At 42.1% G+C, this 25591-nt stretch overlaps 1 protein-coding gene across 1 annotated transcript in view; it reads left to right on the top strand.

The window, feature by feature from the left end:
* The window catches only part of LOC147683689 (phospholipid scramblase 2-like), a 469436-nt gene that overhangs the window by 355410 nt on the left and 88435 nt on the right, over positions 1–25591 (top strand). Inside the window, exon 8 of the mRNA XM_086944891.1 lies at positions 4759–4801. Coding sequence (XP_086801017.1) covers positions 4759–4801 — 43 coding nt within the window. The remainder of the gene's footprint in view (positions 1–4758; positions 4802–25591) is intronic.

The raw sequence follows: 25591 nt of genomic DNA, 5'->3' as shown, positions 1-25591 counted from the left end.
TTTTAGCCAAACACGAGATACTCCAAACTTCTCCACTGAAAACCACAACTTTCTTCCGAGCCTCTGTAATCTTTGCTGAACCGGAGTATCCTGATCTCCATTTACGTATCCATCCGGTTTTCTTTACAAAAAACATTTTTCCAACACTCCATTTCCTTTCTTGTGTCGAATGCTGCCTATTAAAACATTTCTTGCACTTCTTCTTGTAGTCACTTTTATATCCTGTGAAGATGTACGGCTCACTCAGCAGTTTTTTTTAGACAATAATGACAAACGTTTTGGAGGGTTTAGCTGGTGCAAAATATTTCCCAGGACGATATATTAGTTTTCATGAACAACATGTTTGAGCATGATTTCAATGTAATACCATTTTGATAGTCCAGAAAAATGTAGTCACCTGTAAAACGTACTAAATGCAGATTTGCAAAAACGGATGTGGTGTGCTTCGGACATAGGAGATCGGGAAGATGAGGGGTAAGGTGCAGCTGTGCCTACCAGTACATATGGTACATGTTAGATCTGGCATAATTTGCATGGATTTCCCCTGTAGTTTTGCTCACAGCCCTCACCCCCCACGCTCTCACCCCCTCAATCTCACACTTCCTCAATCTCACACCATCTCACCCTCACCCCCTCACACCCCCTCAAACCCACACCCCACCCCCTCACCCCCTCCTCAATCTCACATCCCCTCACCCTCACACCCCCTCACATGCCCTCACCCCCACTTACCCACACCCTCTCACCCTCACACACCCTCTCACCTTCACCCCCACACCTCTGTCAACCCCACACCCCTCACACCCACGCAACCAAACACCCCCAACCACCCTCACACCCCCAACCACCCTCACACCCCCTCACCCTCACACCCCCTCACCCTCACACCCCCTCAACCCCTCATCCCCCTCACCCACCCCCTTAACCCCTCATCCCCCTCACCCACCCCTTACCCTCACACCTCCCTCACCCCCCTCTCACCCTTGCACCCTCTCACCCTCTCACTCACCATCTCACCCTCTCACTCACCATCTCACCCTCTCACTCACCATCTCACCCCCTCACCCCCTCACCCCCTCACCCCCTCACCCCCTCACCCCCTCACCCCCTCACCCCCTCACCCTCACCTCACCACCTCACCCCCTGACCCTCACACCCCCTGACCCTCACACCCCCTGACCCTCACACACCCTCCCCCTCCCTCACCCTCTCACCCTCCCTCACCCTCTCACCCTCCCTCACCCTCTCACCCTCCCTCACCCTCTCACCCTCCCTCACCCTCTCACCCTCCCTCACCCTCTCACCCTCTCTCACCCTCTCACCCTCTCACCCTCTCACCCTCTCACCCTCTCACCCTCCCTCACCCTCCCTCACCCCCTCACCCTCCCTCACCCCCTCACCCTCCCTCACCCCCTCACCCTCCCTCACCCCCTCACCCTCCCTCCCTCACCCTCCCTCCCTCACCCTCCCTCCCTCACCCTCTCACCCTCACTCACCCCCTCACCCTCACTCACCCCCTCACCCTCACTCACCCCCTCACCCTCACTCACCCCCTCACCCTCACTCACCCCCTCACCCTCACACCCCCTCACCCTCACACCCCCTCACCCTCACACACCCTCACCCTCACACACCTCACCCTCACACACCCTCACCCTCACACCCCTCACACACCCTCACCCTCGCCAGAATAGCATAGCAAAACACTACAAAACATAGCATAGCATAGCATAACATAGCAAAACATAGCATAGCTTGAGAAAACACAAGAAAACATAGCATAGCTTAACAAAACACAAGAAAAGATAGCCTAGCTTAACAAAACACAACAAAAGATAGCATAGCTTAACAAAACCTAGCATAGCTTAACAAAACACAACAAAACATAGCATAGCATACCAAACACAAGAAAACATAGCATAGCATAACAAAACATAGCATGGCAAGCATAACAAAACCAAACATAGGATAGCAAAACATAGCATAACAAAACCAAACACCAAACATAGGATATCAAAACATAGCATAGCAAAACCAAACATAGGATAGCAAAACATAGCATAACAAAACCAAACATAGGATATCAAAATATAGCATAACAAAACCAAACATAGGATAGCAAAACATAGCATAACAAAACCAAACTTAGGACAGCAAAACATAGCGTAACAAAACCAAACATAGGATAGCAAAACATAGCGTAACAAAACCAAACATAAGATAGCAAAACAAAACATAGCATACAGCATCACTCAGCACCACCACAGCATCACTCAGGGGCACCACAACATAACTATGCGCTACCACAGCATCACTGAATGCCACAGCATCACTCGTTCACCATCACAACATCACTCAGCGCCACCACAGCATCAATCTGTGCAACCATTCAACAACAACTGGTTCAAATATGTTATCTCTAGGTTTCAAGCTTTATTACAAATGTAACAAAAAGATGTTAATATTTCACTTGTGTTCTTGGATTTTCGTCACAATAAAATACACTGAACATAATCTTCACAAGTTATTTACAAATGTTTAAGCTATTGCCATTCTAAATTACAATAACTTTTAAGTATTCATTATTTAAAAGATGAAAATCCATTGTTATTTGTAATATCAATATATATGTCACGTAAATACAACACATATTGCATTACAAATTCTATAGGTGTCACGTTTGCAAAAGTTATAACTATTGGCATTGTAAATGACAAAGCTATTAATTTCGCTTTTTTCAAAAACAAAACATAAATAAAAAATGTGTCATTTACAATACCAATAGCTCAAACTTTCCTAATGCGAGACCAATTGCATTGCAAATGCTTGTTTACTATTAAGTCTATCTGTCCCATAGGACAGAATGGAAGTTTATTTATAACATCTTATAAATAGAACTTCCCACTGGGACACAACAAGAAGATAACATTTAGCATGTCTAAACTCAGAATAGCAAGGTGCATCTTTTAGTGAGGATGTTTTTTACCTTCTGTGTTTGAAAATACCACTTTTAGAAAGTAGGTATTCTCTTGCTTAGCCATCCTGTGTGCCTCTGGTAGGGTTGTATATTGACTGTCTAGCTTTAGAGGGACAGGGGCTGGGGATGTGCATTCAGTTCAGACAGCCACTTGGGGGGTGGGGAGTGAGGTGTTTTCTGCCTTTCCAGGGCGAGACAGGGCTGGGCTGAATAGACCTGGGCTGCATTCAGAGTGGGCGGAGGATATTTCTTTCACACCTGAATAGGCCTGGTCTGCCTTGGACAGTGCTGTCTCCACCTCCTGCCAGAAAGTTGCACCAGAGAGTACAGAACTGGTTTTGGCTGGGCAAAGAGTTTCTCTGCCACCAGAGAACAAAGGATTTTGTGCTATAAAAAGTGGGGCCCAGACCCCAGATTTTTTGATAATTTCTGGAATTCAAGAGTAAGTTTTGCCAATGAGAAGAGCTGGTGAAACTGAAAAGAAGTACTGCCCCTTTGCTGTGTGCTATCTGCAGTGGTTGTTTCTGGCAAGGGCGGGATAAGGACTTGCTGCGTCCCCTGCTTGAGGAAGATCACCAAGGGCGCCGCCCTGTTTTTGAAGTCTCAGGGATGCAAAGACTTAACCCCCAGCTCCCCTGAACTTCCTTGTTGGGAGTCTGAGCAGGAGGTGCCTGCTGCTGTTCTGGGCCTGTGTAGGTTGTTCCTGCTGTTGGGAGCTGGGAAAGTAATGCAACGAGAAGGGTGACGCATCCTTGCCTGTTTCCGATGCATCGCCAAAGAAACCGATGCAGCACCTGCCCGTGGTCCGAGAAATCATTGCATCGAGTGCACCAATCTATGAAGGCCGAAATCACCGCACTGATTCAGATGCAGGGCCTGATGTGCGGCTTCAAGAATCGGTGCATCATGGGACCGTGGCTGAAGAAATCAACACCGCACCGTTGATGCCACAGCAATGAGAACCGATGCATCCTGATCCTCACACATCACTCCAGTGCGGCAAGTCTACAAGGATGCTAGGGCCGCAGTAAGAAACCGACGCATCACCTCCTCTTCAGTAAGGAACTGAAGCATCACCTCCCCTGCATGGCAGTAAGGAACCGATGCATCACCTCCCCTGCGCATAAGGAACAGACGGGATCACCTTCCCTGTGCATAAGGAACCGTCGAATCACCTTCCCTACAGCTGTTCTTGCTTTTGATTTTGACGCATCCAAGGTACTTTGTGTGAAAAGTCTTGCATCTGCAAATTGCTTTTGAAAAAATCTACCTTTTGAAAGTCAAATTCTTATTACTGCATTGTAGTTTCATGTTTTGGTCTTGTTTGATTTAGATAAAGATTACTTATTTTTCTAAAATGATGCGAGATGTCCATTTGTAGTGTTTAAAATGTTTTACTGTATGTATGCACAAATGCTTTACACACTGTCTCTGGGGTGAGCCTGCCTGCTCGTGCCAAGCTACCCGGGGGATGAGCAGGGGTTGTTTCCCCCTTTCACTTACTTGGAAGAAGGGTCCCTACTTGAACAAATACCTACCTCTGTCAACTAGAGACCCCCATTTCTAACAGTACACTAAATAATCTATTTTATATGGCTGTAATTTGATCTAAAATGCAACTTTGGATGACCTTTCTATTCAGAATATGTAGTCATCTTTCACTTCATCCTTACTGAATGCTCATTCCACACTGATAGTCAAAATATAATTTCGTTTTAATAAAGCATTGTCATTTTTGGTTAATGTGCTTCATTTTTCCCATCTTTTTTCTTTTGTTCCAGATAGACCACATATTAATTCATCAACAAGTTGAACTGTTGCAAGGTACGTGCCATATTGTATTATGCAGTAAGTTTGGTTTGATATCTTGATAAGCACTTTTGAACATGCTGGGATTTCGTTCAAACGTGAATATTCTATTTCGAAACTGAGACTATTTAGGATAACTTTAACATCTATTGTATGCAATGTGTGTTTATTTATTAGGTAGTTATAGTTAGGATCTGATTACTATCAAAAAGCTGATATTGATTTTCCAATAACTCTGGTGTCGTTTGACAAATCCTAAAGACATTTTCAAAAATATTTTGACCCTCACTTGAGCTCCTGTCTTGGGTGAACTGTAAAGTGGGGGTCGAGAAAAATTGGTGGGTCCCAAAACACTTTTTCTCCATGTTAATTTCCATAGGATACTTTTGACGCACCTATAGCCTGAGCTGCTGAACAGAATTATACCACATTTGACAGAAAGGTAGCTCTTGGTCCTGAAAATACTCTTTTTGCTAAATAGTGTAAATGTGTTCAGTAGATCCTGAGACATGTAAAGATTTCCCAGATATACAACTGTGGCTACGGTGGATCAGCGAACCCATCTGATCTCGTGCCTGAGCTCTGATTGGCTGCGAACACGTCAAACCAGGAAGTGTTGGCAGCAATCTTGTGACTCGGTTGAGTCACGAGCCTAAACACAAAAAAAGGGGGCAGTGTAGAACCACCCTGACGCCAAGGGACTCTTACGGAACCCCCAGGGCCCAAAAAGTATTTTTTGAAAAAAAAAATTAGGTGGGATTCGCGAATCTGGCAATTTTTTTTTTAAACATGGGTTCTCACACTTTTTACTTTAGGCCCCTGGGCGGGCCAGGTCTGGGAGCAAATAAAAATGTAGATGTGGGGGCCCCAGGGACCACCACTTCCCCGGGGCTATATTTGATGATAATGCATTGGAGGTTCCAGCCCCGCACTGGGGAATGCCTCCTCCCTGGGGCTAATTTTGTGAAATACAGGGGGGCATGTGGTCCCTGCCAGCCCCATGTACAGACTGCTACCTCCCCGGGGCTATACTGAAATCAGATGAATGGGGAGGCTCTGGCACCCCCATGCAGCCCTGGGACTGCTACTTCTCTAGCGGTAGTATACAAAAAAGCAGGGGTGTACATGACCCCTGCTGCCCCGGGGACCACCACCTCCTCAGTGTTATGTTCAAAATTATAGGGGGGCTTCGCTGCCCCCCACCTGGAGCCATAAATGACCCAGGGTACCGCTACTATCCAGGCCCGGCTCCAGGAATGTCCTGGGGTGCCCACCATCGGGACATTGCAGTTTGCTATGGAATGGCAGGAGCACTGCTCCCGCCATCCCATAGCAAACGAGGGTCCCTGCTTTGAACAAGCGAGAGCACTTTGCTCTCCTTGGTCAATGAAGAGCACATTTTGCTTTACACCCAGGGAGCTGCATGTTAGAAGCTCCCTGGGTGTAAAAAGCAATACTCGCTCCCGCAAGAGGCAGAAGCCAGCCAGGACCGCGGGGGCTTCAGGCACCCCCACTGTTGCTAAGGAGATGGCCATGCCCCATGTAATGGGGTCCCAGGGGTCGTAAAAGGCCCGGGAAGGGGCCACACAGACCCCCTACCTTAAAAAGAAAAGGAAAATGGCCTGGTCCCTGGCAATGAGTCCCTGGGACCAAAAATGGCTTGGGAATGGCTTGCCGCTTGGTTTCCCACCCTTGGAAAAAAAAATATGCTTAAAAAAATGGTCGGGCTCCAGGGAATTGGGCCCTTGGACTGGGATTGGCCTCAGATGGGGGCCTCACAGCCCCCCTTCCATTTCGTTTAATGAAAAAAAATGAAACAATGAGTCAGGCCCCAGGGGATATGTTCTCTGGGGCCCAAAAAGTTCAAGAGAAGGGTCTTGCTGCGCCCCAGGACCATACATGATTTACACCTCAGCCCGAAAGAAGGTTTGCCGTACCTGGAAACCCTAACGCTGGGGGTCCATTCATGACCAAGGATACCAAAGGATTCGAGCTATCTGTTTCCTGCTTGCCCGACTACCTAAGAGTGCGATAGAAACCCTCGGGTCCTGCTTGTATTCATGTAGACTACCATATAAACCCGTGACTACAAGGCCATCATTGTGGTGAGGAAAGGGGCGCCTACAGTTGGAGGATGACACCCTAATTGTTGAATGTACCATTTTAAGAAGTATCACTTTTAAGTGCCCGATAATAATCATGACCAGAAAGACAGGGTGTATCCGTCTGTAAGGACCGTACATATAATTTGGGCCCAGGAGGTCGATACTGAGGAGATAATTCTGGTCATTTTAATGTTGGGGGGAAAAAAGAGACAACCAACTACTTTTGTCTTCAGAAAGGTGGTGCATTTTAGACGGCATTCCAAAACGCGTTGACCTCAGTGTTGTTTTTAAATTAAATTCAAGGGAATATCGAGCTGAGTATTTTTGAAATTTGACGGTTTTTGTTAATAGATCCCAACAAACTAAGAATCTGGGATGTTTTCTATGATTCACCTAATTATGTTTTTTTTTTGGAATTTGTTTTTATGAATTTATAAAGATTGTGGGATTATGTATGTGATTCTCATAATTATATTTTTAACACTGTTTTATTAACCAATACATTTGTATATTTATTCATAACTTGTCAGTTCCTATAATAGTGTGTTTATATTGATAACTGTGGGGGTCCCATACTCTGGCACCAGTGTGGATGAGATATTGAATGGACAACTTGAAAGGTGACTGTTAGTTACATTGATCCGAGGGAATTTTTATTTCACACAATCAAGAGAAGGGTGGCCACACAGCCTCCCATACTGAAATAAAAATAAACTTCCAAAGCCTGTAACTCGCTGGAGGCCCTAACCCCTTTCTCAACTACTCTTCAAACGTGCCTCCTGGCATGCTCTTGGTTGGGCAAAGAAGTCCCCTTCACTGCTGAGGGTCGCTAGGGGCTAACTAGCCCATCTGTTACCTCCAGTAAGCCCACATAGTAAGAGGTGGTTGCAGACCACGCCCCTCTCTCCATCACTCTGCAAATGCCCTTCTCAGCGCACTGCTGGTGGGGGGGATGAGGTGCCCTTGCCTCCTGAGGGCCTCAGGACTAAAGTGGACTTCATCCCTAAGCAGTAATGCGCCAGGAGGTGTGTTTGTAGAGTGGTGGGGAAAGGGGATTGGCCTACTATAAGATTTCAGCGATCCTGCTGTATGGGACTTACTGGAGGTAATAGGAGAGGTAGTTGTCCCCCAAGGACATCCTTGGGGACCAACTACCCCTCCTGTTACCTCCAGTAAGTCCCACACAGCCAGATTGCTGAGAAGTTATCAAAGGCCATGCCCCCTTTCTTTACCACTCTGCAAACATTTCTCCTGGCACAATATTAGTTGGGGGATAAAGTCCCCTAGGCTCCGGAGGGACCTTGGGGGCCAGAAGCCCTCCTTGTACCGCTTGTATATCCTACACAGCGTAATTCCTGAGAGCTGTTCAGAGGCCCTGCCCCCTTTCTCCACCACTATGCAAACGTGACAGCTTTTTAAAAAACCTTAGAAATTAACTGAAAAAAACAAAGGTTACAAGGACATTATAATGAGCAAATAGATTTTTTTTTAAACGTAGAAATTCACAAAAAACACAATGGTTACAGTAACATTATAGTTGGGGGTCGGATTTTGCTCCATCAAAACCAGAGAAATTCAGCAGTTATAGTTACCCGAGTTAACTATAACTCACGCCCCTGCAATGCACTGCTTATGACCTCACATATGTACACTCATGATATGGTCAGTGACATTGCAGATATCTCAAATTATATAACCCCCGTCCGTGTTTTCACTCATCTCAAATTATATCACTGACGACATCAGTGATAACATCATCCACAGATTCACTGATGCACTTACTCACACCCCATAGAATGTTTTATACACCAGTTACAGCGGAACTCCAAAAATCATTTCTAATCAGCACTTACCATTTCCCTGAAATCTGCGAACACACATTCTTTCGTCAGTGGGGCCCATAACACTGCACATTTACACTATTCTCTTAATTCGGCTTCAAGGATTGGTGAAATACAGAGGAGTAATGCTGTAACATTTGGCGGAGTGTATAAACCTATTTAATCAGTTCATATTTACACCTATAGTGTTAAACGATTTACCATGGTTTAACAAACCTGACTTTTACTCAGACACACCACCATAGTGGCAATGGATCTGCTAGAAAGAAAATTAGGCATAGAAAAATCACAAGACGAGCTTTAATATTCCATTTTCCCAATTTTATTAAAAGCAAAACTTTAATATGTCTGACATTTAGGCATTGATTATTTCTTAAGTAAAAGTCTTAAACTTTATTTCAGGATGATCATTTTGTTTAGAGCTCAGAAAACAGTAATTTATTTAGAAGTCAGTTAAGAGTTTAGCAAAAGACAGATAGTTCCAAATTCATTCTCTCCTAACATCCCTAACTAATGCCCTCATCTCATCCTTCAATCCTGCAAAGCAAACAAGAAAATAAGTTGAAGTATCTTACATCCAGGAATCGATCTTCAATCCGACAGCACTTCGAGAGGAAATCGAAAGAGCGACACCCTCTAAGCAAAATCAGGAGTTTTTATACACTAATTTCCTAACTTAATCTATCTAAAAAGTATCTAACATCACCAATTCGGGTTCTGATTGGACAATTTTGGGGTGGGTGAACATCTCACCATTACAACATCATATTCATGGTGAATCAGCGAAATCATAATGCGTTTATTGTTTAGGACAGTCTCTGGCCTGGTCACTTCCTTCACTCGCAACGTTGAGCTTCATTTCACTTTCAGAACACTTGACCGTCCATGTTTTGCCAATCATCCTAACTTCAGGGCAAAGCAGCCTTGAATTTCCCATCCGAGCACAGGCAGCTCACTCTCGCTGGCAGGCTTTGGGCACGCATGCGTAGTCCAGAACTTGCTCACAGTTAGCCAGAGTAACCAGATTTTTTAGGCCTCAGAGGCCACTTTTGGAACTATCATAGAAACAAACACAAATTCATGTTAAATTATGGTACTGAAACCCTTCTGTTTACCTACCACCATACTAATGATTCCCCATTTATTATTACCTAGCAGATAAGCCCCATAAATGCGTTTCATACTTGCATATCCGACGACCTTTTAGCACAATAACGTGCACAATAAGCACATTCACATTACATTTATTTATATTTAAACTATGCATTAGTTCACAACACAATAACACCAATTAGTTAATTATATTGCTTCATGCAAGCAAAATTAGTATGCCATCATGTTCATGTATGTGCATCTTATACTATTGTTGATTTAATACACCACAACACACCATTAGTTAATGTTATGGAACATTGATTTCACAAGGGGTACACAATTTTGTTTTGCCACCTTGCTTCATCAATTCTCTCATCTGGTGATTTCACCACCAAACATCTCAAAATTTTGGAAAAATTAGCAGAACATTTTTCGAATTCTTCAGTTTAGTATCATCTATACTGTAGTATCTTTCTCCTTTGAGTCTTTGAACATCTTCTCCCTGATGTCTTCCATTTCTATTTCATTCTTTTCTCTTTCCCTTGCATTTCGGTCTTGAATTGTCTTCTTTATTGCCTTTCTAAAATCTCTCCTACCTTTGCATATATAGCATAATCTTATCAGGAAAATCGCTATCACTAAAATTGTTATCGGAGTTAGTATTTTACCTATAATTGCACTACCTATTTCTTGGAACCAGTGCCTAATTGCTAATAAACTTTTGCCTAGCTTTCCAAGGATACCTTCAACCTCCAGTGGTTCAATTTCTTTATGCAAATCTGTAATATTTAGAATATACTTTTCAACATTCTGACTTTTATCTGGGATATAAGTACAACTATGTTGCACTTTTAAAATCCCACAGACTCCTCCCTCTTTTTCAAAAATGATATCAAGGGCAAGTCGATTTTGCATCACCATTGCTCTCATTGCAATCATTTCCGTATTAACCATCAGGAATCCTCCTGCTGTATCTGTTGGCAATCGATCAATTATTGTGGACAATTTTCTGATTCTATTTGCATTTAAATGAAATTCCCACTGCTGGGATCAGTGCTCCAAATACATCACCTATTATTTCTTATACACTTTCTCTCTTTTTTCGACTTAAGACTTTACCGATCTCATGCTTTCCATTAGTACCTCTATCTACATGAAAATTTTTAGGAAAGACCAAACCCACATTACAGGTCCCATACCAATGGTCTGGTATCCTATAGTGAGCTTTATTCCCACAAATAAAATAAATTCCAGGAAAAACAGGATCATCTCCTCCTTTAAATCCCCAGCCCCCTATAAATCTATAGGTATCTTGACATTGACTTGCTCCCACAAAATAATTAGCATACATTGAATTGTCTCTTCTAATACACAATTTCCCTAACATTGGAGCATCTATATTAATCGATAATTCACATTTTTATCCTCAATACTCTCATCAAATGTAAAGTATTTCAATGTTGCATGTTTCATTTTCACATTTCGTTTGTAAGCAATCCTTCTTTCCTCAACCATATTTAAAAATGCTTTCTCTAATTCTCATTTTACATGTCAAATTATTGTTAAAAGCATACTCCTGTGTCAGCTCATCTAATTCTAAGAAATAATCTCCCATCTCTTTTGCAGGTTTTCTTTTGTTCAATGTACTATCAATTTTTAATTTTGCAAATATTTCATCTACATTGGAATAATGATATTCAAATTTTCCAGTCTGATAAAACAAACTTGCAATCACACTACATGTCACTCCATATGTGAGAGGAAGGTGGTGATAGGTCACCCCTTCTGACACTGATGCTGGCAATTTTACACAAACATAAGTCTTCGACATTCATAGTTTTAAAATACTCGAGCAATAACTTTGAAAATGTATTTTTTGTGTAGTCACTAATTCACCTATCTTGATGCACTTCTGATTTATACACGAGTCTCATGAACTTTTTCTTTCTCATCTGGCTTATTTAAACTCTCATTCGGTTTTTATTTTGTTAGACTATCTTGAAAAGGAATAACAATAGCTAAAATTACTCATAATATCAACAATCCCATACATATTGAGCAACATCTACACCATTTTCTAAAAATAGAACATTTTGTCTTGTGGTTGTTGATTGCCGTTTTTCTCTAACGCAGTTTCTTTTACCTTATGTTACCGACAACTTTTATATCACTCAATCCACTAAAAAAATTTCTTCAACCTTGTGTCAATCCTATTCTAGATTATACTATAGTTAAGTTTTTCTAACAAGTTTTCTTCGACCTTATGTCAACTCCGACCTCTTGTATATTTACAATATCCGTCTCACAGGACTTCGGACTTTATACTTAATATCATATACTTTGAGCACCTATCTCTTTTCTTCAAGGTTGACTTTTTTACTCACTTTTCTCAATCATTTTTGGGTTGTACAGGTTTGCTTGACTGCTATTAACCTTAACAATTGGTGGTAGGACGATATACGTCCACTCAGGTGATTTATACCTTTGATTTGGACGCCCTACTCTTTTTGGCTTTTGAATAGTCTCTATTTTCTTACCCAGTGTTTCCTTCTGGCTAGTGATCTCATTTACTGGCTCCTCTTGTTCTTTTGTTTCGTTCACTATTTTGAATCTCAATCCATCGGTTTCTTTAGGCCAATTGTCTCCTTCGCAGTCTTTTAGTCTTTGGCTCTACTGTGTTATGCTCCACTCTCCTAGCTCTTTTTCTTGGGCTTTCTCTTAATGGAGTTTCGTCTGCACTGTCATCAGTTTCACTTTCAGTATCTACAACTGTATCATTGATTATGATTTTCACAATGTCTTTGTCTTGATCAGACTCAGCTTTTTCTTCTGTTACTCTGTTAGGAACACCTTCATAGCTGGGCATTGGAATCTCATCCTTATTGTGAGTTACTTCCTCTTCCCCAGTCTCAGGATTTCCGTTCCTGCTTTCAGTTTTCAGATTGTTCTGCAGTTTTCTCTTCAACAACTTTCCCTTCACTTACCTTTGCGTCTTTACTGGTGTCTGTCTGTACCGATTCTCGATCTTCAGATTGATCTTCTGAATCTGCTATTTCCACAACCTCCCCTTCACCTTCAGACGCAGAACTGGCTTCCAGATGTCGACGTTCCTGTCGATCTTCAGTATCTGGAGTTTTTTCTGGTTCAGCTTCAGAGTCAGTCAGTTGTACTTTCACCGTTGTACGGGTATTCAGGTTCAGGCACACCAATGTTGTGGCTAGCATGAACCCACCTTTTCAGTCCAGCACACTTAACTGCAGTACTACTGACCAAGAGAACTTGACATGGCTTCTGCCACCGAGGTACCAAGCAATTCCTTCTGAGATGCACTTTCACTCGAACCTAGTCTCCAGGGACTAGTTCAAGAGCTGGATTTTTCTCTTTTGAATTTGACTCAGTTCCCACCTGGTGGAGCACAGAAGTTACCACATCAGATAGATGTTTGCAGTAATCCAGTATGATGTCATCATTAATTGTCAACAACTTATCAACTGGTACTGGACAGGTGTCTCATCACCCTACACATCAAAATCTCATTTAGACTTAGTCCAGTTTTCCTGTCCGGTATGCTTCTTAGTGTCATTAAAACAAGTGGCAAGGCATCGGGCCACTTAAGTCCTGCTGCCAGACACATTTTTGCAATTCTGTTTTTAATTGTTCCATTCACTTGTTCAACTACTCCTTAAGCCTCAGGTCTGTAAGCACAATGTAGCTTCTGGTGAATGTCCAGAGCTTCACAGATCAGCTGCATAAGCTCATTTTGGAAATGAGGGCCTCGATCTGACTCAATCGTCACCGGGAACCCGAAACATGGTATTATCTCATGTAAAAACAGTTTAGCAACGGTGAACCCATTGTTTCTTCGTGTGGGCAAGGCTTCCACCCATCGAGAGAACAAACAGATTATTACAAGAATAAGTCTGTTGCATGGAGGCAGCTCAACAAAATCCATCTGAACCCTTGTAAATGGACCACCCTCCCGTCCTATGGTTCCCAAGCTTACAACGGTTCTGCTGTTAGGATTAAATTGCTGACACACCAAACAACTTTGGCACATATTTTCAACAATCATTCTGAATTTTGGATTATACCAAGTTTGTCTGAAAAGACGAATCATAGCATCTCTACCAATGTGAGCCTGACCATGGTACATTCTGGCCATGTCTGAAATCATGCTATCGGGCATTGCTGGTCTTTCATCTTTGTAAACCCAAATTTAATCTTCCTCTCTTTGTCTGCATCCTGATATTAACCAAATACCTTTTCTTTTGCTTCTGCCTCTTCCTGTATCTGTTTCACTTCCTGCCAAGACTCGACTACAGTGGTTAGCATTAAAGGACTCCACATGCTCTTTCAACTTTTCTCGATTGATTGAAATTTGATTTTTTGCACAATGCTTTGCAATTGCATCTGGGTAATTATTTCAACAGGTAATGTAATCTTCACTCTTCTTGTGGGCTGAACATTTTACCACTGCTATTTTCTCGGGTAGCTGTATCACATCTATTAGTGTCTTCACAAATTCAGAATTTCGAATAGGTGTTCCTGCAGAGGTCAAATAACCTCTTTGGGACCAAAGTTGTCCGTAATCATGTACAACTCCATAACCAGATTTACTGTCAGTCACTATAGTTACTTTCACCTCTTTTCCCAATTCACATGTTCGTATCAGAGCAATCAACTCCGCTACTTGAGAAGAATGAATTCCTTTCAAACAAGATGCCTCCAACACTTTTGCCACTGTACAAACAGCATATGCAGCACTTAGGACACTACTCTCTGTTCTCAGGGATGATCCATCCACAAACATTACAAAATCTGATTCAGATAAAGGGCCATCTCTGTCTGGTCAGGGCTTTGTACAATATTCCAGAACATCCAAACATTTGTGATCCAGCTCACCTTTCACCTCTGCCTTTATAGTATCAGGTAATAATGTCGAAGGATTAACATTCACACATCTGGTGACTGTCACATTCTCAGCTCCCAAAATTATTTTCTCATAACGGGTCATTCTGCTGTTGGTCCTGTACTGTGTCTTTGCTCTATTGAGGAGAATTTTCACAGAATGAGGTACATACACCCTCATAGGAAATCCCATCACTATTCCTTCACTTTGCTCCAGACTTACACTAGTTGCTGCTACTGCTTTCAGAAAACCCGGCAAAGCTTTTGCAACAGGGTCCAAAACAGCTGAGAAATATGCAATTGGTTTTCTCAGTCGTCCATGTCTCTGAACCAACACTGACAACGCACATCCTTCTCGCTCACTGCAGTATAGTTCAAATTCTTTCTCATAATCAGGCATTCCTAAAGCTGGTGCTTCACAGTGTGGTTTTCAGCTGTTCAAATGCTTCCATCTCTGTTTTAGTCAAAACAATGGGATCTCTATCTGCTTTTGTCAATCTCTGTAATGGTTTTGCAATCAATGAAAATCCACTAATCCACTGTCTGCAATAACCTGCCATTCCCAAGAACATTCTCACCTGTCTTGAGTTTTAGGTGGCTGCATTCCTTGTATCATTTTGATTCTTTCAATTGTGACAGGTCTGATTCCCTTAGCAATCTTGGGACCGAAGTATTGTACTTCATTTTGACAAAACTGCAATTTCACTTTATGTCCCTCTTTAGCCAAATGATTCAATAATGCTACAGTGTCAGTTACACATGCATCCTTTGTTTTTGATGCAACCAAATGATCATCAATGTACTGTACTAACACACTTTGCAGGCATGCTCAGGTGTTCCAACGATTTCTTTAGTAGCTGATTAAAAATCAATGGACTCTCAGTGTACCCTTGCAGAATTCTACACCATGCTAGGATACGATTTTGGAAACGGAACGCAAACATTGGTTGGCTTTCTGGATGCAATGGAACAGTAAAGAACGCATTGCACAGGTCAATCACAGTGTACCATTCTGCATCATGAGGAATTTGGTACGGAATCACTGCTGGATTCGGAACAATCGGACAACACGGGACAACAATTTTATTAACTTTTCCAAGGTCCTGCACAATTCTAAATGTTCCGTTAGGCTTTTTCAATCCCATAATTGGTGAACCACAAGGACTGCTCTCTATCTCTCTCAGTATTCCCTGTTCAATCATTTTGTCAATCTCTGGAGTTATTCCTTTAATTACTTCTGTAGTCATTTTATACTGAGGTATACTTGGGTAACTCTCACCTTCTTTTATTGTGACTTTCACAGGATCAACGCCTTTCATCAAACCTATATCTTTTCCAGTAAAATCCAATACACTTTCACTGCCTCTTTCAATTCAACAGGAATCTTTTCTCTGTCAGAAACAGGAAATAGCTTGTCCTGCTCTGCCTCAATCATGAGCATTGTCATTTTATACAAGCAATCTTCATCTGGGGTTTGCAATTCTATGCCATCTGGTGAACAGTATATGGCACAGTTCATCTTGCACAATATATCCCTACCTAACAAATTAACAGGACTACTATTGCACACCACAAATCGATGCATATCTTTGAAAGTCCCAATTTCTATTCCAACTGGTTTTGTCAAAGGAGTTTTTATCTGTCTGTTAGCTACACCTACAACTTGAATGGTCTCTCCCGAGAGAGGAAGATTTTGAACTTCCACTGATCTAACAGTAGAACGGGTAGCACCAGTGTCCACTAGGAAAGTTATTTCCACATCATTCACCTTTCCGCTCACAAATGGACCTGACTGATCTACCTCAAGAGTGGCTCCAAGTACACACTCTTCTTACTCTCTCAGGCACGGTCAAACTTTCATCCGGCTCACTGCCATCCTCCTCTTGTAACCCATACTGAGGACACACATTCACTCTTTGTTGTCTTTTTACCTGTTCACCTCCGCTGAATCCTGTCTCCGCACTGTATCTCTGCTGATTTACACTGTATGATTCAGAAAAGGGGGTGGTGATGAACAGTGTCTGAATTAAGCAGACCACTCTTACCCAGTCCAAAGATCAGGGCTTGACCCATCAGTTTTTTAGCTCACTGCACCATCCCAGCTCAGAACCTGGCTACATGCAAATTAGTCTGTTCCTGTCCCAGTGCATGATGGGAACAGGGCAAACCAAACTACCAAGCCAATTCTTATACTGGGAAGGAAACAAGCTTCCGGGGACCGGTTTCTGGCATTTCAGCGATCGTCGGCCCGGCTTGCTTGAATCCTGATGGTGCAATGAGCAAGGGGCTCACATCTGAGTATACCCTTCCACGCTTATGGTGGACAAAATGATTCAGAAAAGGGGGTGGTGAGCTGGGATGGTGCAGTGAGATAAATAACGGTCATGGATCAAGCCCTGAACTTTGGACTGGGTAAGAGTGGTCTGCTTAATTCAGACACTCTGTTCATCACCACCCCCTTTTCTGAATCGTTTTTGGCCACTATAGGTATGGCAGGGTATACTCAGACATGAGTCCCTTTCTCACTGCACCATCAGGATTCAAGCAAGCCGGGCCGAAGACGGCTGAAATGCCAGAAACCGGTCCCCGGTAGCTTGTCTCCTTTCTGGTGAAGAATTGGCTTGGTAGTTTAGTCTGCCCTGTTCCCATGATGCGCTGGGCCAGGGACAGGCGGATTTGCATATAGCCAGGTTCTGAGCTGGGATGGTGCAGTGAGCTAAATAACGGTGATGGATCAAGCCCTGATCTTTGGACTGGGTAAGAGTGGTCTGCTTAATTCAGACACTCTGTTCATCACCACCCCCTTTTCTGAATCGGTTTACACTGTATGGCAGTGGCGGTTGTGGCACCTGACTTTGCTGATTTGCTATCTGCTGTTGCGGTTGCTGTTGATTTACCTCAAAGTGCACCTGCGGATTCAATTATGTATTTTCTCCGTTTAGTCTAGGCGAACATTTACACTCTTTCTTCCAATGCCCTAACTTGCCGCAATTGAAACATGGACATTTCTTTTTCAATTCATCAATATTCCCTACTAATTTAGGTTTACCTTTAAAACTACCTTGATTCCCTCTATTTTTATTCTCCATTTGCGCCACTTGCTGTTCTGCTACTTTCACTTGTGCCCACATGGCTTTTTCTTTCAGCTTTTTCTGTTTTGCATCAATTTCTTCACTGCAATATTTTGCCTGTCTCAGTACTTTATCTACTGAGCTCGACTGCCATCCTATCATACTGTGTCTAATCATGTCTGACATTTCTGGTCTCAAACCATATACAAGTCAATGTATGAAATGACTCATGTACTTTTCATTCAGTTCCTCATAACCACTATACTGTTTGAAAACTAACAACAACCTTTCATAAAATGAATGTACAGTTTTGTTTGAGTGAAAATAGAGGTATTTTATTTTTCAACTACACTATCACTTGTTTGTACTTTCTCATTACTTCTGGTGATGGAGCTCCTGTTACTTTGTCTCTTTGGAACTCTTCTCTTGGCCAATCTACAGATATTTTGCATTCTATCCATAGGTCTGCTGGCACCACTATGTCAAACAGTCCATCCAAATCAATCTATAAGACGTTTGACACTTTTACAAATTGGTCTACTTGTTGATACCATTCCACTGGTTTCTATCAACCTAGGAAAATCATTTGTAAATGTCTTTTCTGCTCCAAGGAGCATGTACATATCCTCCTACAGGTAACCCTCTCATAGGAAACTCAGTTGCCACTGTCTCTTTTTCCCTGATTGGAAAAGCTCATGAGGATTTATCACTGGTTTCTTCTTTCTTCTTTGCCCATTTAACCCTCCATTTACCTACATCTCCCCATTTTCGCAACATTACAATCAAATCTTTTATTTGGGATAATCTCCCAGCAGTATTCATGTTCTCAATGTCTCTTTCTGCAAAACCTACTCTGTCTTCTGTAATGATTTAATTTTTTTAAATTCAATTCCACAATCACTTGCCACCTCTTCTAACTGATCATGCATTGTTTTAGCCTTCCATTTTATGCTTTTACATAAAAACATGAGCTCATCATCCTGATATGTTTTTAGTCTGACTGTTCCAATAGTTCCAATTAGTAATTCCTCCATGTCTACTTTTATTTTTGCCACATCCAGCACTTTTGATTCCTGCTCTTTTAATTTTAAAGTTTTAATCCAGTCACTCCATTCTTTATCTGATGGTCCTAAGGTGTTCGTGTTAAATCTATTTTATCTACACTTCTTTCTCGGGTTGCAGAGTCAGATTCTGCTCCTGACCGTTATCTGCATGATAAACTTTGATTAAAAGTCAATTCTGGTCGATTTACATTTATATTTTGCCTTCTTTCTGACAAATCAGGATAAATATTCTGTTATTTTCTGCAAACTCTGTTGTAATGGAATTGTTAAGCTCGGCTCTTTTATTCTTTAATTTTCAAATACTGGTATCACAGGTCCCATTGTTAATGGGACAGTTACTGCTTCCATATTCTTAGTAAGGTTTTGAATCCGTTCATGTGCAGAACATTCATAATCAGAAATATCGGGTTGTACATCATTTCGCCTCTCAGCACTTTGCACAGTTTTATGCGAGCTATTGCTTCGTACAGGAGTACCAGTAATTCTAGCTTCTCCTATCACTGTACTTGGGATATATCTTGTTTCTACTCTCTCAGGGAAATCTCAAAAATGTGATGGTTGTCTCAGCGTTTCACTAACTCATCTGTTATTGGAGCATTCAGAGTAGTCCATAAAGAACCTGGTTGATATGGTGGCGGTCTCCTATTTAATATTTCTTCTAATACAGCATCTTCTGATTCACTTTCACCATAACCTTGGCTACCTGTCTCCACTTTCTTTTCTGTACATTTCCGTCCTTCATATTCTTCGACTAGTCTGACTGGATACATACCATCACACATGTTACCATTTCTCCATCTACGCATTCTACTCATGTGTTTCTCCCCATAAATCTCGACCTCTACCTCTTGCTCTGATATGCCTACTCAACCTCTCGCTTTCTAATTCATGCATTTCATCCTCCCATTCGACCAAAGTTTCAAACTGAGTTGGTCTAGGTCTCGGTTCAAGTTTCATCATTCTGTCCCTCAGATTTCTCAAAATTGCCAAATCTAAAGATCCTCCTTCTGAATTAGGTAACACACCATCATCCTTGGTATACCGTACTCCATTTTCAAACCAAACACACATATGGTAACCATATTTTGAAATCATACGAGAAGCAGGCGTCTTTGGCGAAGGAAGTTTTTTCCTCTAGCGTCACTACCCCTTTGTCTTTTACAAACATGTTTTTCAACTTTTTAAACCATGAAGGATTCTTCTTGTCTTAGTCATAATAGTAATAAGAAATTTTTCTGATAATTCTCTGTCTTACAAAAGATCGCGCACTTCCCTGTTTGCTGTTCCATAACAGCAACCTATCACAGTGCGGTTTACACTAATGTACCAATTAGAACATGATACGTCACTATAGTGTTTAACCAATAGCTCTCGCTGTTTTCCGTGATCCACCAATCAGCTCCTACTCTGTCTTGGTATCCAAAACAATGGTAATAGACCTTAATTCTTAGATGAAACAAATCAAACTTATAATCAGCACTTGCTCACAATATTTAATATAAACATTTGGGCTAAAAATGCAACAACCCAAAATAATGTATCCAGGTGAATGGCCACATTTTTAATTCACCATATTCTCGACAAACATTTGAAAGTTCCAAATAGTTAATGACACTTTTGGTTTGGTCACTGACGTTGCACGCGGGAGAATAAACCTGGCGTAGAGACTACGAAAATTTTGACTGGAGTGTCCTTAATTGTGAAGCTGTTCATGGGAATGGGAACAGTGTGTGTGTGTGTGTGTGTATGTATGTATGTATGTATGTATATGTGTATATATATAAATATATATATATATATATAATCTCCATCCCAACATGTTTCTCACATTGTGACAATACATGGAAGATATTGGGCCTGTTTCAGAAAGGTATTGGCACACCTGGAACTTAGGTACAGAAATACTTTAAATTACTAGTTCAAATGCATGTTTTTTATTCACAAAGCATGAATGTGCACATTTTAAATAATATTGTTCAAACTTCTTGTTCTAACAATGTGGCATAATAATACAGTCAACAAATTTGCATTCAAAGAGCAGATTTTGCAGGTTCTACTATGGAGTATTCTGCCTAACATTGTTAACACTCACAAACAAGTCATTGTAGATCCGTTCAAAAACCATTAGCAGCCACATGCTCCCATTAATCCCCTACAAAGGATAGGGTTTGAAATGTACTCCTGTGAAGGGCAGCTTTACATTGGTAACCACTATGGGATTGGGGGAACTAAACTGTCCCAGTTTTGAGGAGAATGAAGACGTTTCTTCAAACAGTAAAAAAGTGTGAATACGGTAACACTTTGGCAGCACACTTATACATGTCTAAATTACATGTCTAAATGTAAACCTGTATCAGTTAATGAGTGATGGTTAGAGTGTTCGAATTAATCTCAAGCTTTTATTACTGAGTTCTAGTGCTTTTTCTTTTGCTTACGTGGGCACTATAGACATGAATCTGGTTTTATCATTCCAAGAGGCATTCCTGGAATGCCATGTGAATTCTTCAATTTACATATATATTACAAATATAGGTATGTTTATAGAGGAATACGTTTGCAAATTAATTTCAGAGTGTCTTTTGAGACCTATCCGAGGGAACCTAAATAATAGGATTAGAGGCATGTGGAATTAGAAATGTTAAAGGTTTGGACAGTACTAACCTTTGCTGAAATTTAAGGTGGGTTCCTACAGGCTAATTACCACCCACGTGGATCGGTCATCTTCAGGACTTGAATCTTCATAGGTTCACATACATGGAATTAGAATTGAATGCTCATACCTGAGTTTTACCCCTGCATTAAAACGTTATACCTCCACATTTTTAAACCATTGTATCTGTTACCACCAATCTGAAAAAATAGGTTCTCCGCTCTGTGCTTGTAGGTTGTGTTGTGATTACACCTCAAGTAAGTGAATGCTACTAGATGCTTTTTCAAACAAACTCGTTATTGCACTCAAAGCAAAATCTGCATTATTCTAGTCACATGATAGGATTTAACATTTTGCTTTGCTTCAGAAGGTGGGCAAGATTTTGCTTCATACCTCCGTGTGCTTTTGTGTTGGGAACGTCAATCTTTTGCGTGGTATTCCTCCAGATTTTTGCCTGACTGTTTTGGTCCGCTTTAGGACTCTGCACACTTTACTCCTGCTAACTAAAAGTTAAGTGCAGTGCTCTCCCTTAAAAAACTTTGAAATTGGCATACACCTGATTTGCATATTTAATTGAGCCATAACACTCTAGTATATGGAACTACATTTACCCAGGGCCTGTAATTTACACGCAACTAGTGGGCTGCATCACTCGTTATGCTACCCGCTACAGTAGCACTCCAAATCAGGGCTCCAAGCCTGCCACTGTAGCCTGGGTGTGTAGTTTTTAAACTGCTAATTCGACCAGTCAAAATCACCCTTTTTAATATGCCTAAACTTTCCTTGTAAATGCTTATAAGTCTCCCCTTAGGTTGGTTGTATTGCCTAGTAAGGCATGGTGTCTAGTATTTAAAAGACATACATGTAGAAATGAATGTTGCACATTTCCTGATAGTGAAAAGGCTCTAAAAGCCCTTTTCACTGTGGCAAGGTTAGCTGCCCCATAGGAAAACACTGGATTACATTATAACACTGTATGATCATTTCAGTTTGGAAGCAGCTAAAACGAGTACTCATTTTAATTGTTGTTGAAATTGTGAGTGGCTATATTGCGGAAGGTACTTTTAGAAAAGTTACCCCTACCTGCCTAAACCTCTGGAAGCCTCTCTGTCAGTACTAGACTGTCATTTGACTGCTGATGGCTCCCCTGTGGTGAGATGTAGATTGCTCCCAGACAAGGGCTTGGTTGTGAAGAGGTGTTGGCCATCTCTTGGCAGGATGACCTTGGGGTTGTACCCAAGGACTATTTACACTTCAGAGTCCCGCCCTTGTCTCAAGGAGATGTACCTCACAGCAAGCCTGCCCCCTTTATCCCAGTAGTAGGCTTGGGTCCTTACCCAGTGGGAGGGGTGGAGGGGGAGCTGCCACAGTTCTGGTTTTCAGGGACAACAAGGGAGGGTTTGGCCATTATAATAGCCACTCTTCTGGCTTTGTACAAGGATACTTGACTAAGAGAGAAAAGGTCCTTCCATCTTAGATTTAGTTAGAGAGGGACATTGTGGAATAGTTTTTAGTAAAACACACGAGCATTGCTGTAAATGGAGGTAGGATTACCTCTTGGAACTCTTACCTCATCGGCTAGATTGTGGAAAGGCAGTTGGCATAATTTGGCCTGTTTAGTACACTTTTCAGGACACTTCTCAACCTGAGAAGAAACAGAATGGCTGCTCTGCTGTCTGAAGAGCCGGAAGGAAGACTGAACCGGCTTGCCTTGAAACTAGGCCCCAGAAATTACTCCAAGGGTCGTTTGGTTGCCCTCCTGTTTGAGCAACAGGGCTACAGCAAGCTTTCAGAGGCCTTTTCCTCCTTCCTATGTGGATCTGACCTAATCTCTTCTGCTGGTCTCTGTGGGAGTAAATCTTGACCCCCCCCCCAGTGCTCTCCCTAAGGTCCTTGACCCTTGCCTGTGGTCAGAGTGTACTCCAAAAGCTTCAAAGACTCTAGGTTGACAACCTTTATTGAAAGCTTCACCATAGTAGCACCCAATCAGTGGCTTGCCTTGACTCCACGCCAAACAGCACGCCAATCGATGGCTTTATCAGACTAGGCGCTCAGCAGCATACAAGCAATAACAGCCTATAAAAAAAATAAAAAAAATCTTTTGATTGTATCGGAAATTATTTTAAAATGTGACATAAGCAACATATAAAGTAGAAGTAAGACACAGCCATACATTAAAACAACTCCCATTTGGACCCAGTAACACCCAACTGCCCCCCAAACATTTCACAGATCAGCGACCAGGTCCAGACATTTGTGGAAAAAGTCTTGATTTGTACCTGCAACTGGTGCACACAGCTCTCCCCCATATCTTAGTCCATTTGATTAGACAAACCCTACTTTTGTAAAGCATCCATTAAACCTGCATACACCAGTGAATGTCTTTCTTCCAATCAGTTAGGCATGGTGCTGACTCGGCCCTCTACATTCGTGCTTTATTGTGCTTTCTCACCATCTGCCCTAATGTCACCCAGAGGCAGTCCATGCGGGCCAGGTCTGTTTCCTACCAGATATTTAGGAGATACCATTTTGCTGATGACGTCATGTCACTCCCACAAATACTATTTAGGTAAGCTGTTAACTCTTCCTAATAGTTCTGTAGTACTGGGCATTTCCATATCCTGTGGAAAAATGTTCCCTCCTGACCAAATTTCCTGGGACACAGTGCAGTAGAGACTATCCATTTTAACCAGTGTTGTACATGCATAGGAGCATCTTTGTAAGACATTGAGCTGTACCAGATGAAACCTTGATCATATGGCCACCTCCCTGGGACGCAAACATCTCTGGCTACTCATCATCGTTCAGATCCCCAATATTAGTACATAAAATTGCTTTTCTGGCATGTAATTGTTTAGTAACCTATCCTCAAGTGGGGAAGATTCTGGGAGAAACTCACCCCTTAGTAATAGTATTTGTAGGGCATGATGTATTTGTAAATACCAGTAGGCATCCGTAGGTGCCAATTGGTATTCCCTCTAGGGCTCTGAAAAGGAAAGTATCTTACTTTGTGCCCATAAGTCTCCCACCTTAGACAGGCCAATGAGGTTCCACTTATCAAAGCTTGTGTGTGTGGCCATGGTACCCAAGTTCACAGCATTCCCCAAAGAAGTAGCCCATGTGATCTTACTTTGCCAACCGATTGCATGGAGTGCAGTATGCCAGGAGGTAAGTCTAACTGCAGTAGGGGCTGGGAAGGATGTAGTGCGTGATCCCCTATAAATGGCTCTGAGGTAATCCCATGCCACATTTTCCTTCTATCCATCCCCTAAGCTAGTTCTTCTTCCGCAAAATGGACCCAGTGGTTAATGGGATTGTGTTGCGTTGCCCAATAATACTTTTGCAAGTCAGGGAGAGAGATCCCACCATTGTACCAACACTGCGTCATCTTCCAGAGGGCTATTCTGAGGGAGACTCCATCCCAGAGCAGCGTACAGAGTGCTGTGTGTATGGCCTGAAAATAGGATATCGGGACAGAGTATAAGGTGTTCTGAAGTGCATGCAAAACCGAGGCAGAGCTACAGTTTTAATAGAGCAGCGTTCCCCAATAGAGACATAGGCAAGACCCTCCAATGTTGAACATCCCCTGCAATCGTATGAGTGGACGCTCAAGATTGCATCTGTAGAAAAGGTCCGAATCCCTTGTGATGAAGATACCTAAATTGCGGAATCCCTCTGTGACCACTTGTGCTCCCCAGTCAACAGGTAGGTGTGGCGTAGCTCCATGGAGAATATAAATAGGAGATTTATTCCAATTAAAAATGTAACAAGAATATCTGAGGAACAACGTGAATACATGCATTGCTCTTCAGATTTGAAGCTAGATCAGCAACATATAGCAGGATATCATCTGAATAAAGGGAGCTCTTGTCTTCCCAATCTGCAGTCCCTCTCAACCCTCTAATGAAAGGATCATCTCTTAACTAGGATGCAAATGGTTGTACAACAAGTGCAAAAATCAAGAGGAAGAGAGGGTAGCCCTGGCGAGTACCGTGTCAGAGCTGAACGGGTGTGGATGTGCCCCCATTGACTGTCACTTGAGCGAGAGGGTCGGAGTATATGCTCTGTATC

Source organism: Lissotriton vulgaris, chromosome 11 (genome assembly GCF_964263255.1).
Source record: "Lissotriton vulgaris chromosome 11, aLisVul1.2, whole genome shotgun sequence".
NCBI lineage: Eukaryota > Metazoa > Chordata > Amphibia > Caudata > Salamandridae > Lissotriton > Lissotriton vulgaris.
This window is presented reverse-complemented; position numbering and strand designations above follow the sequence as displayed.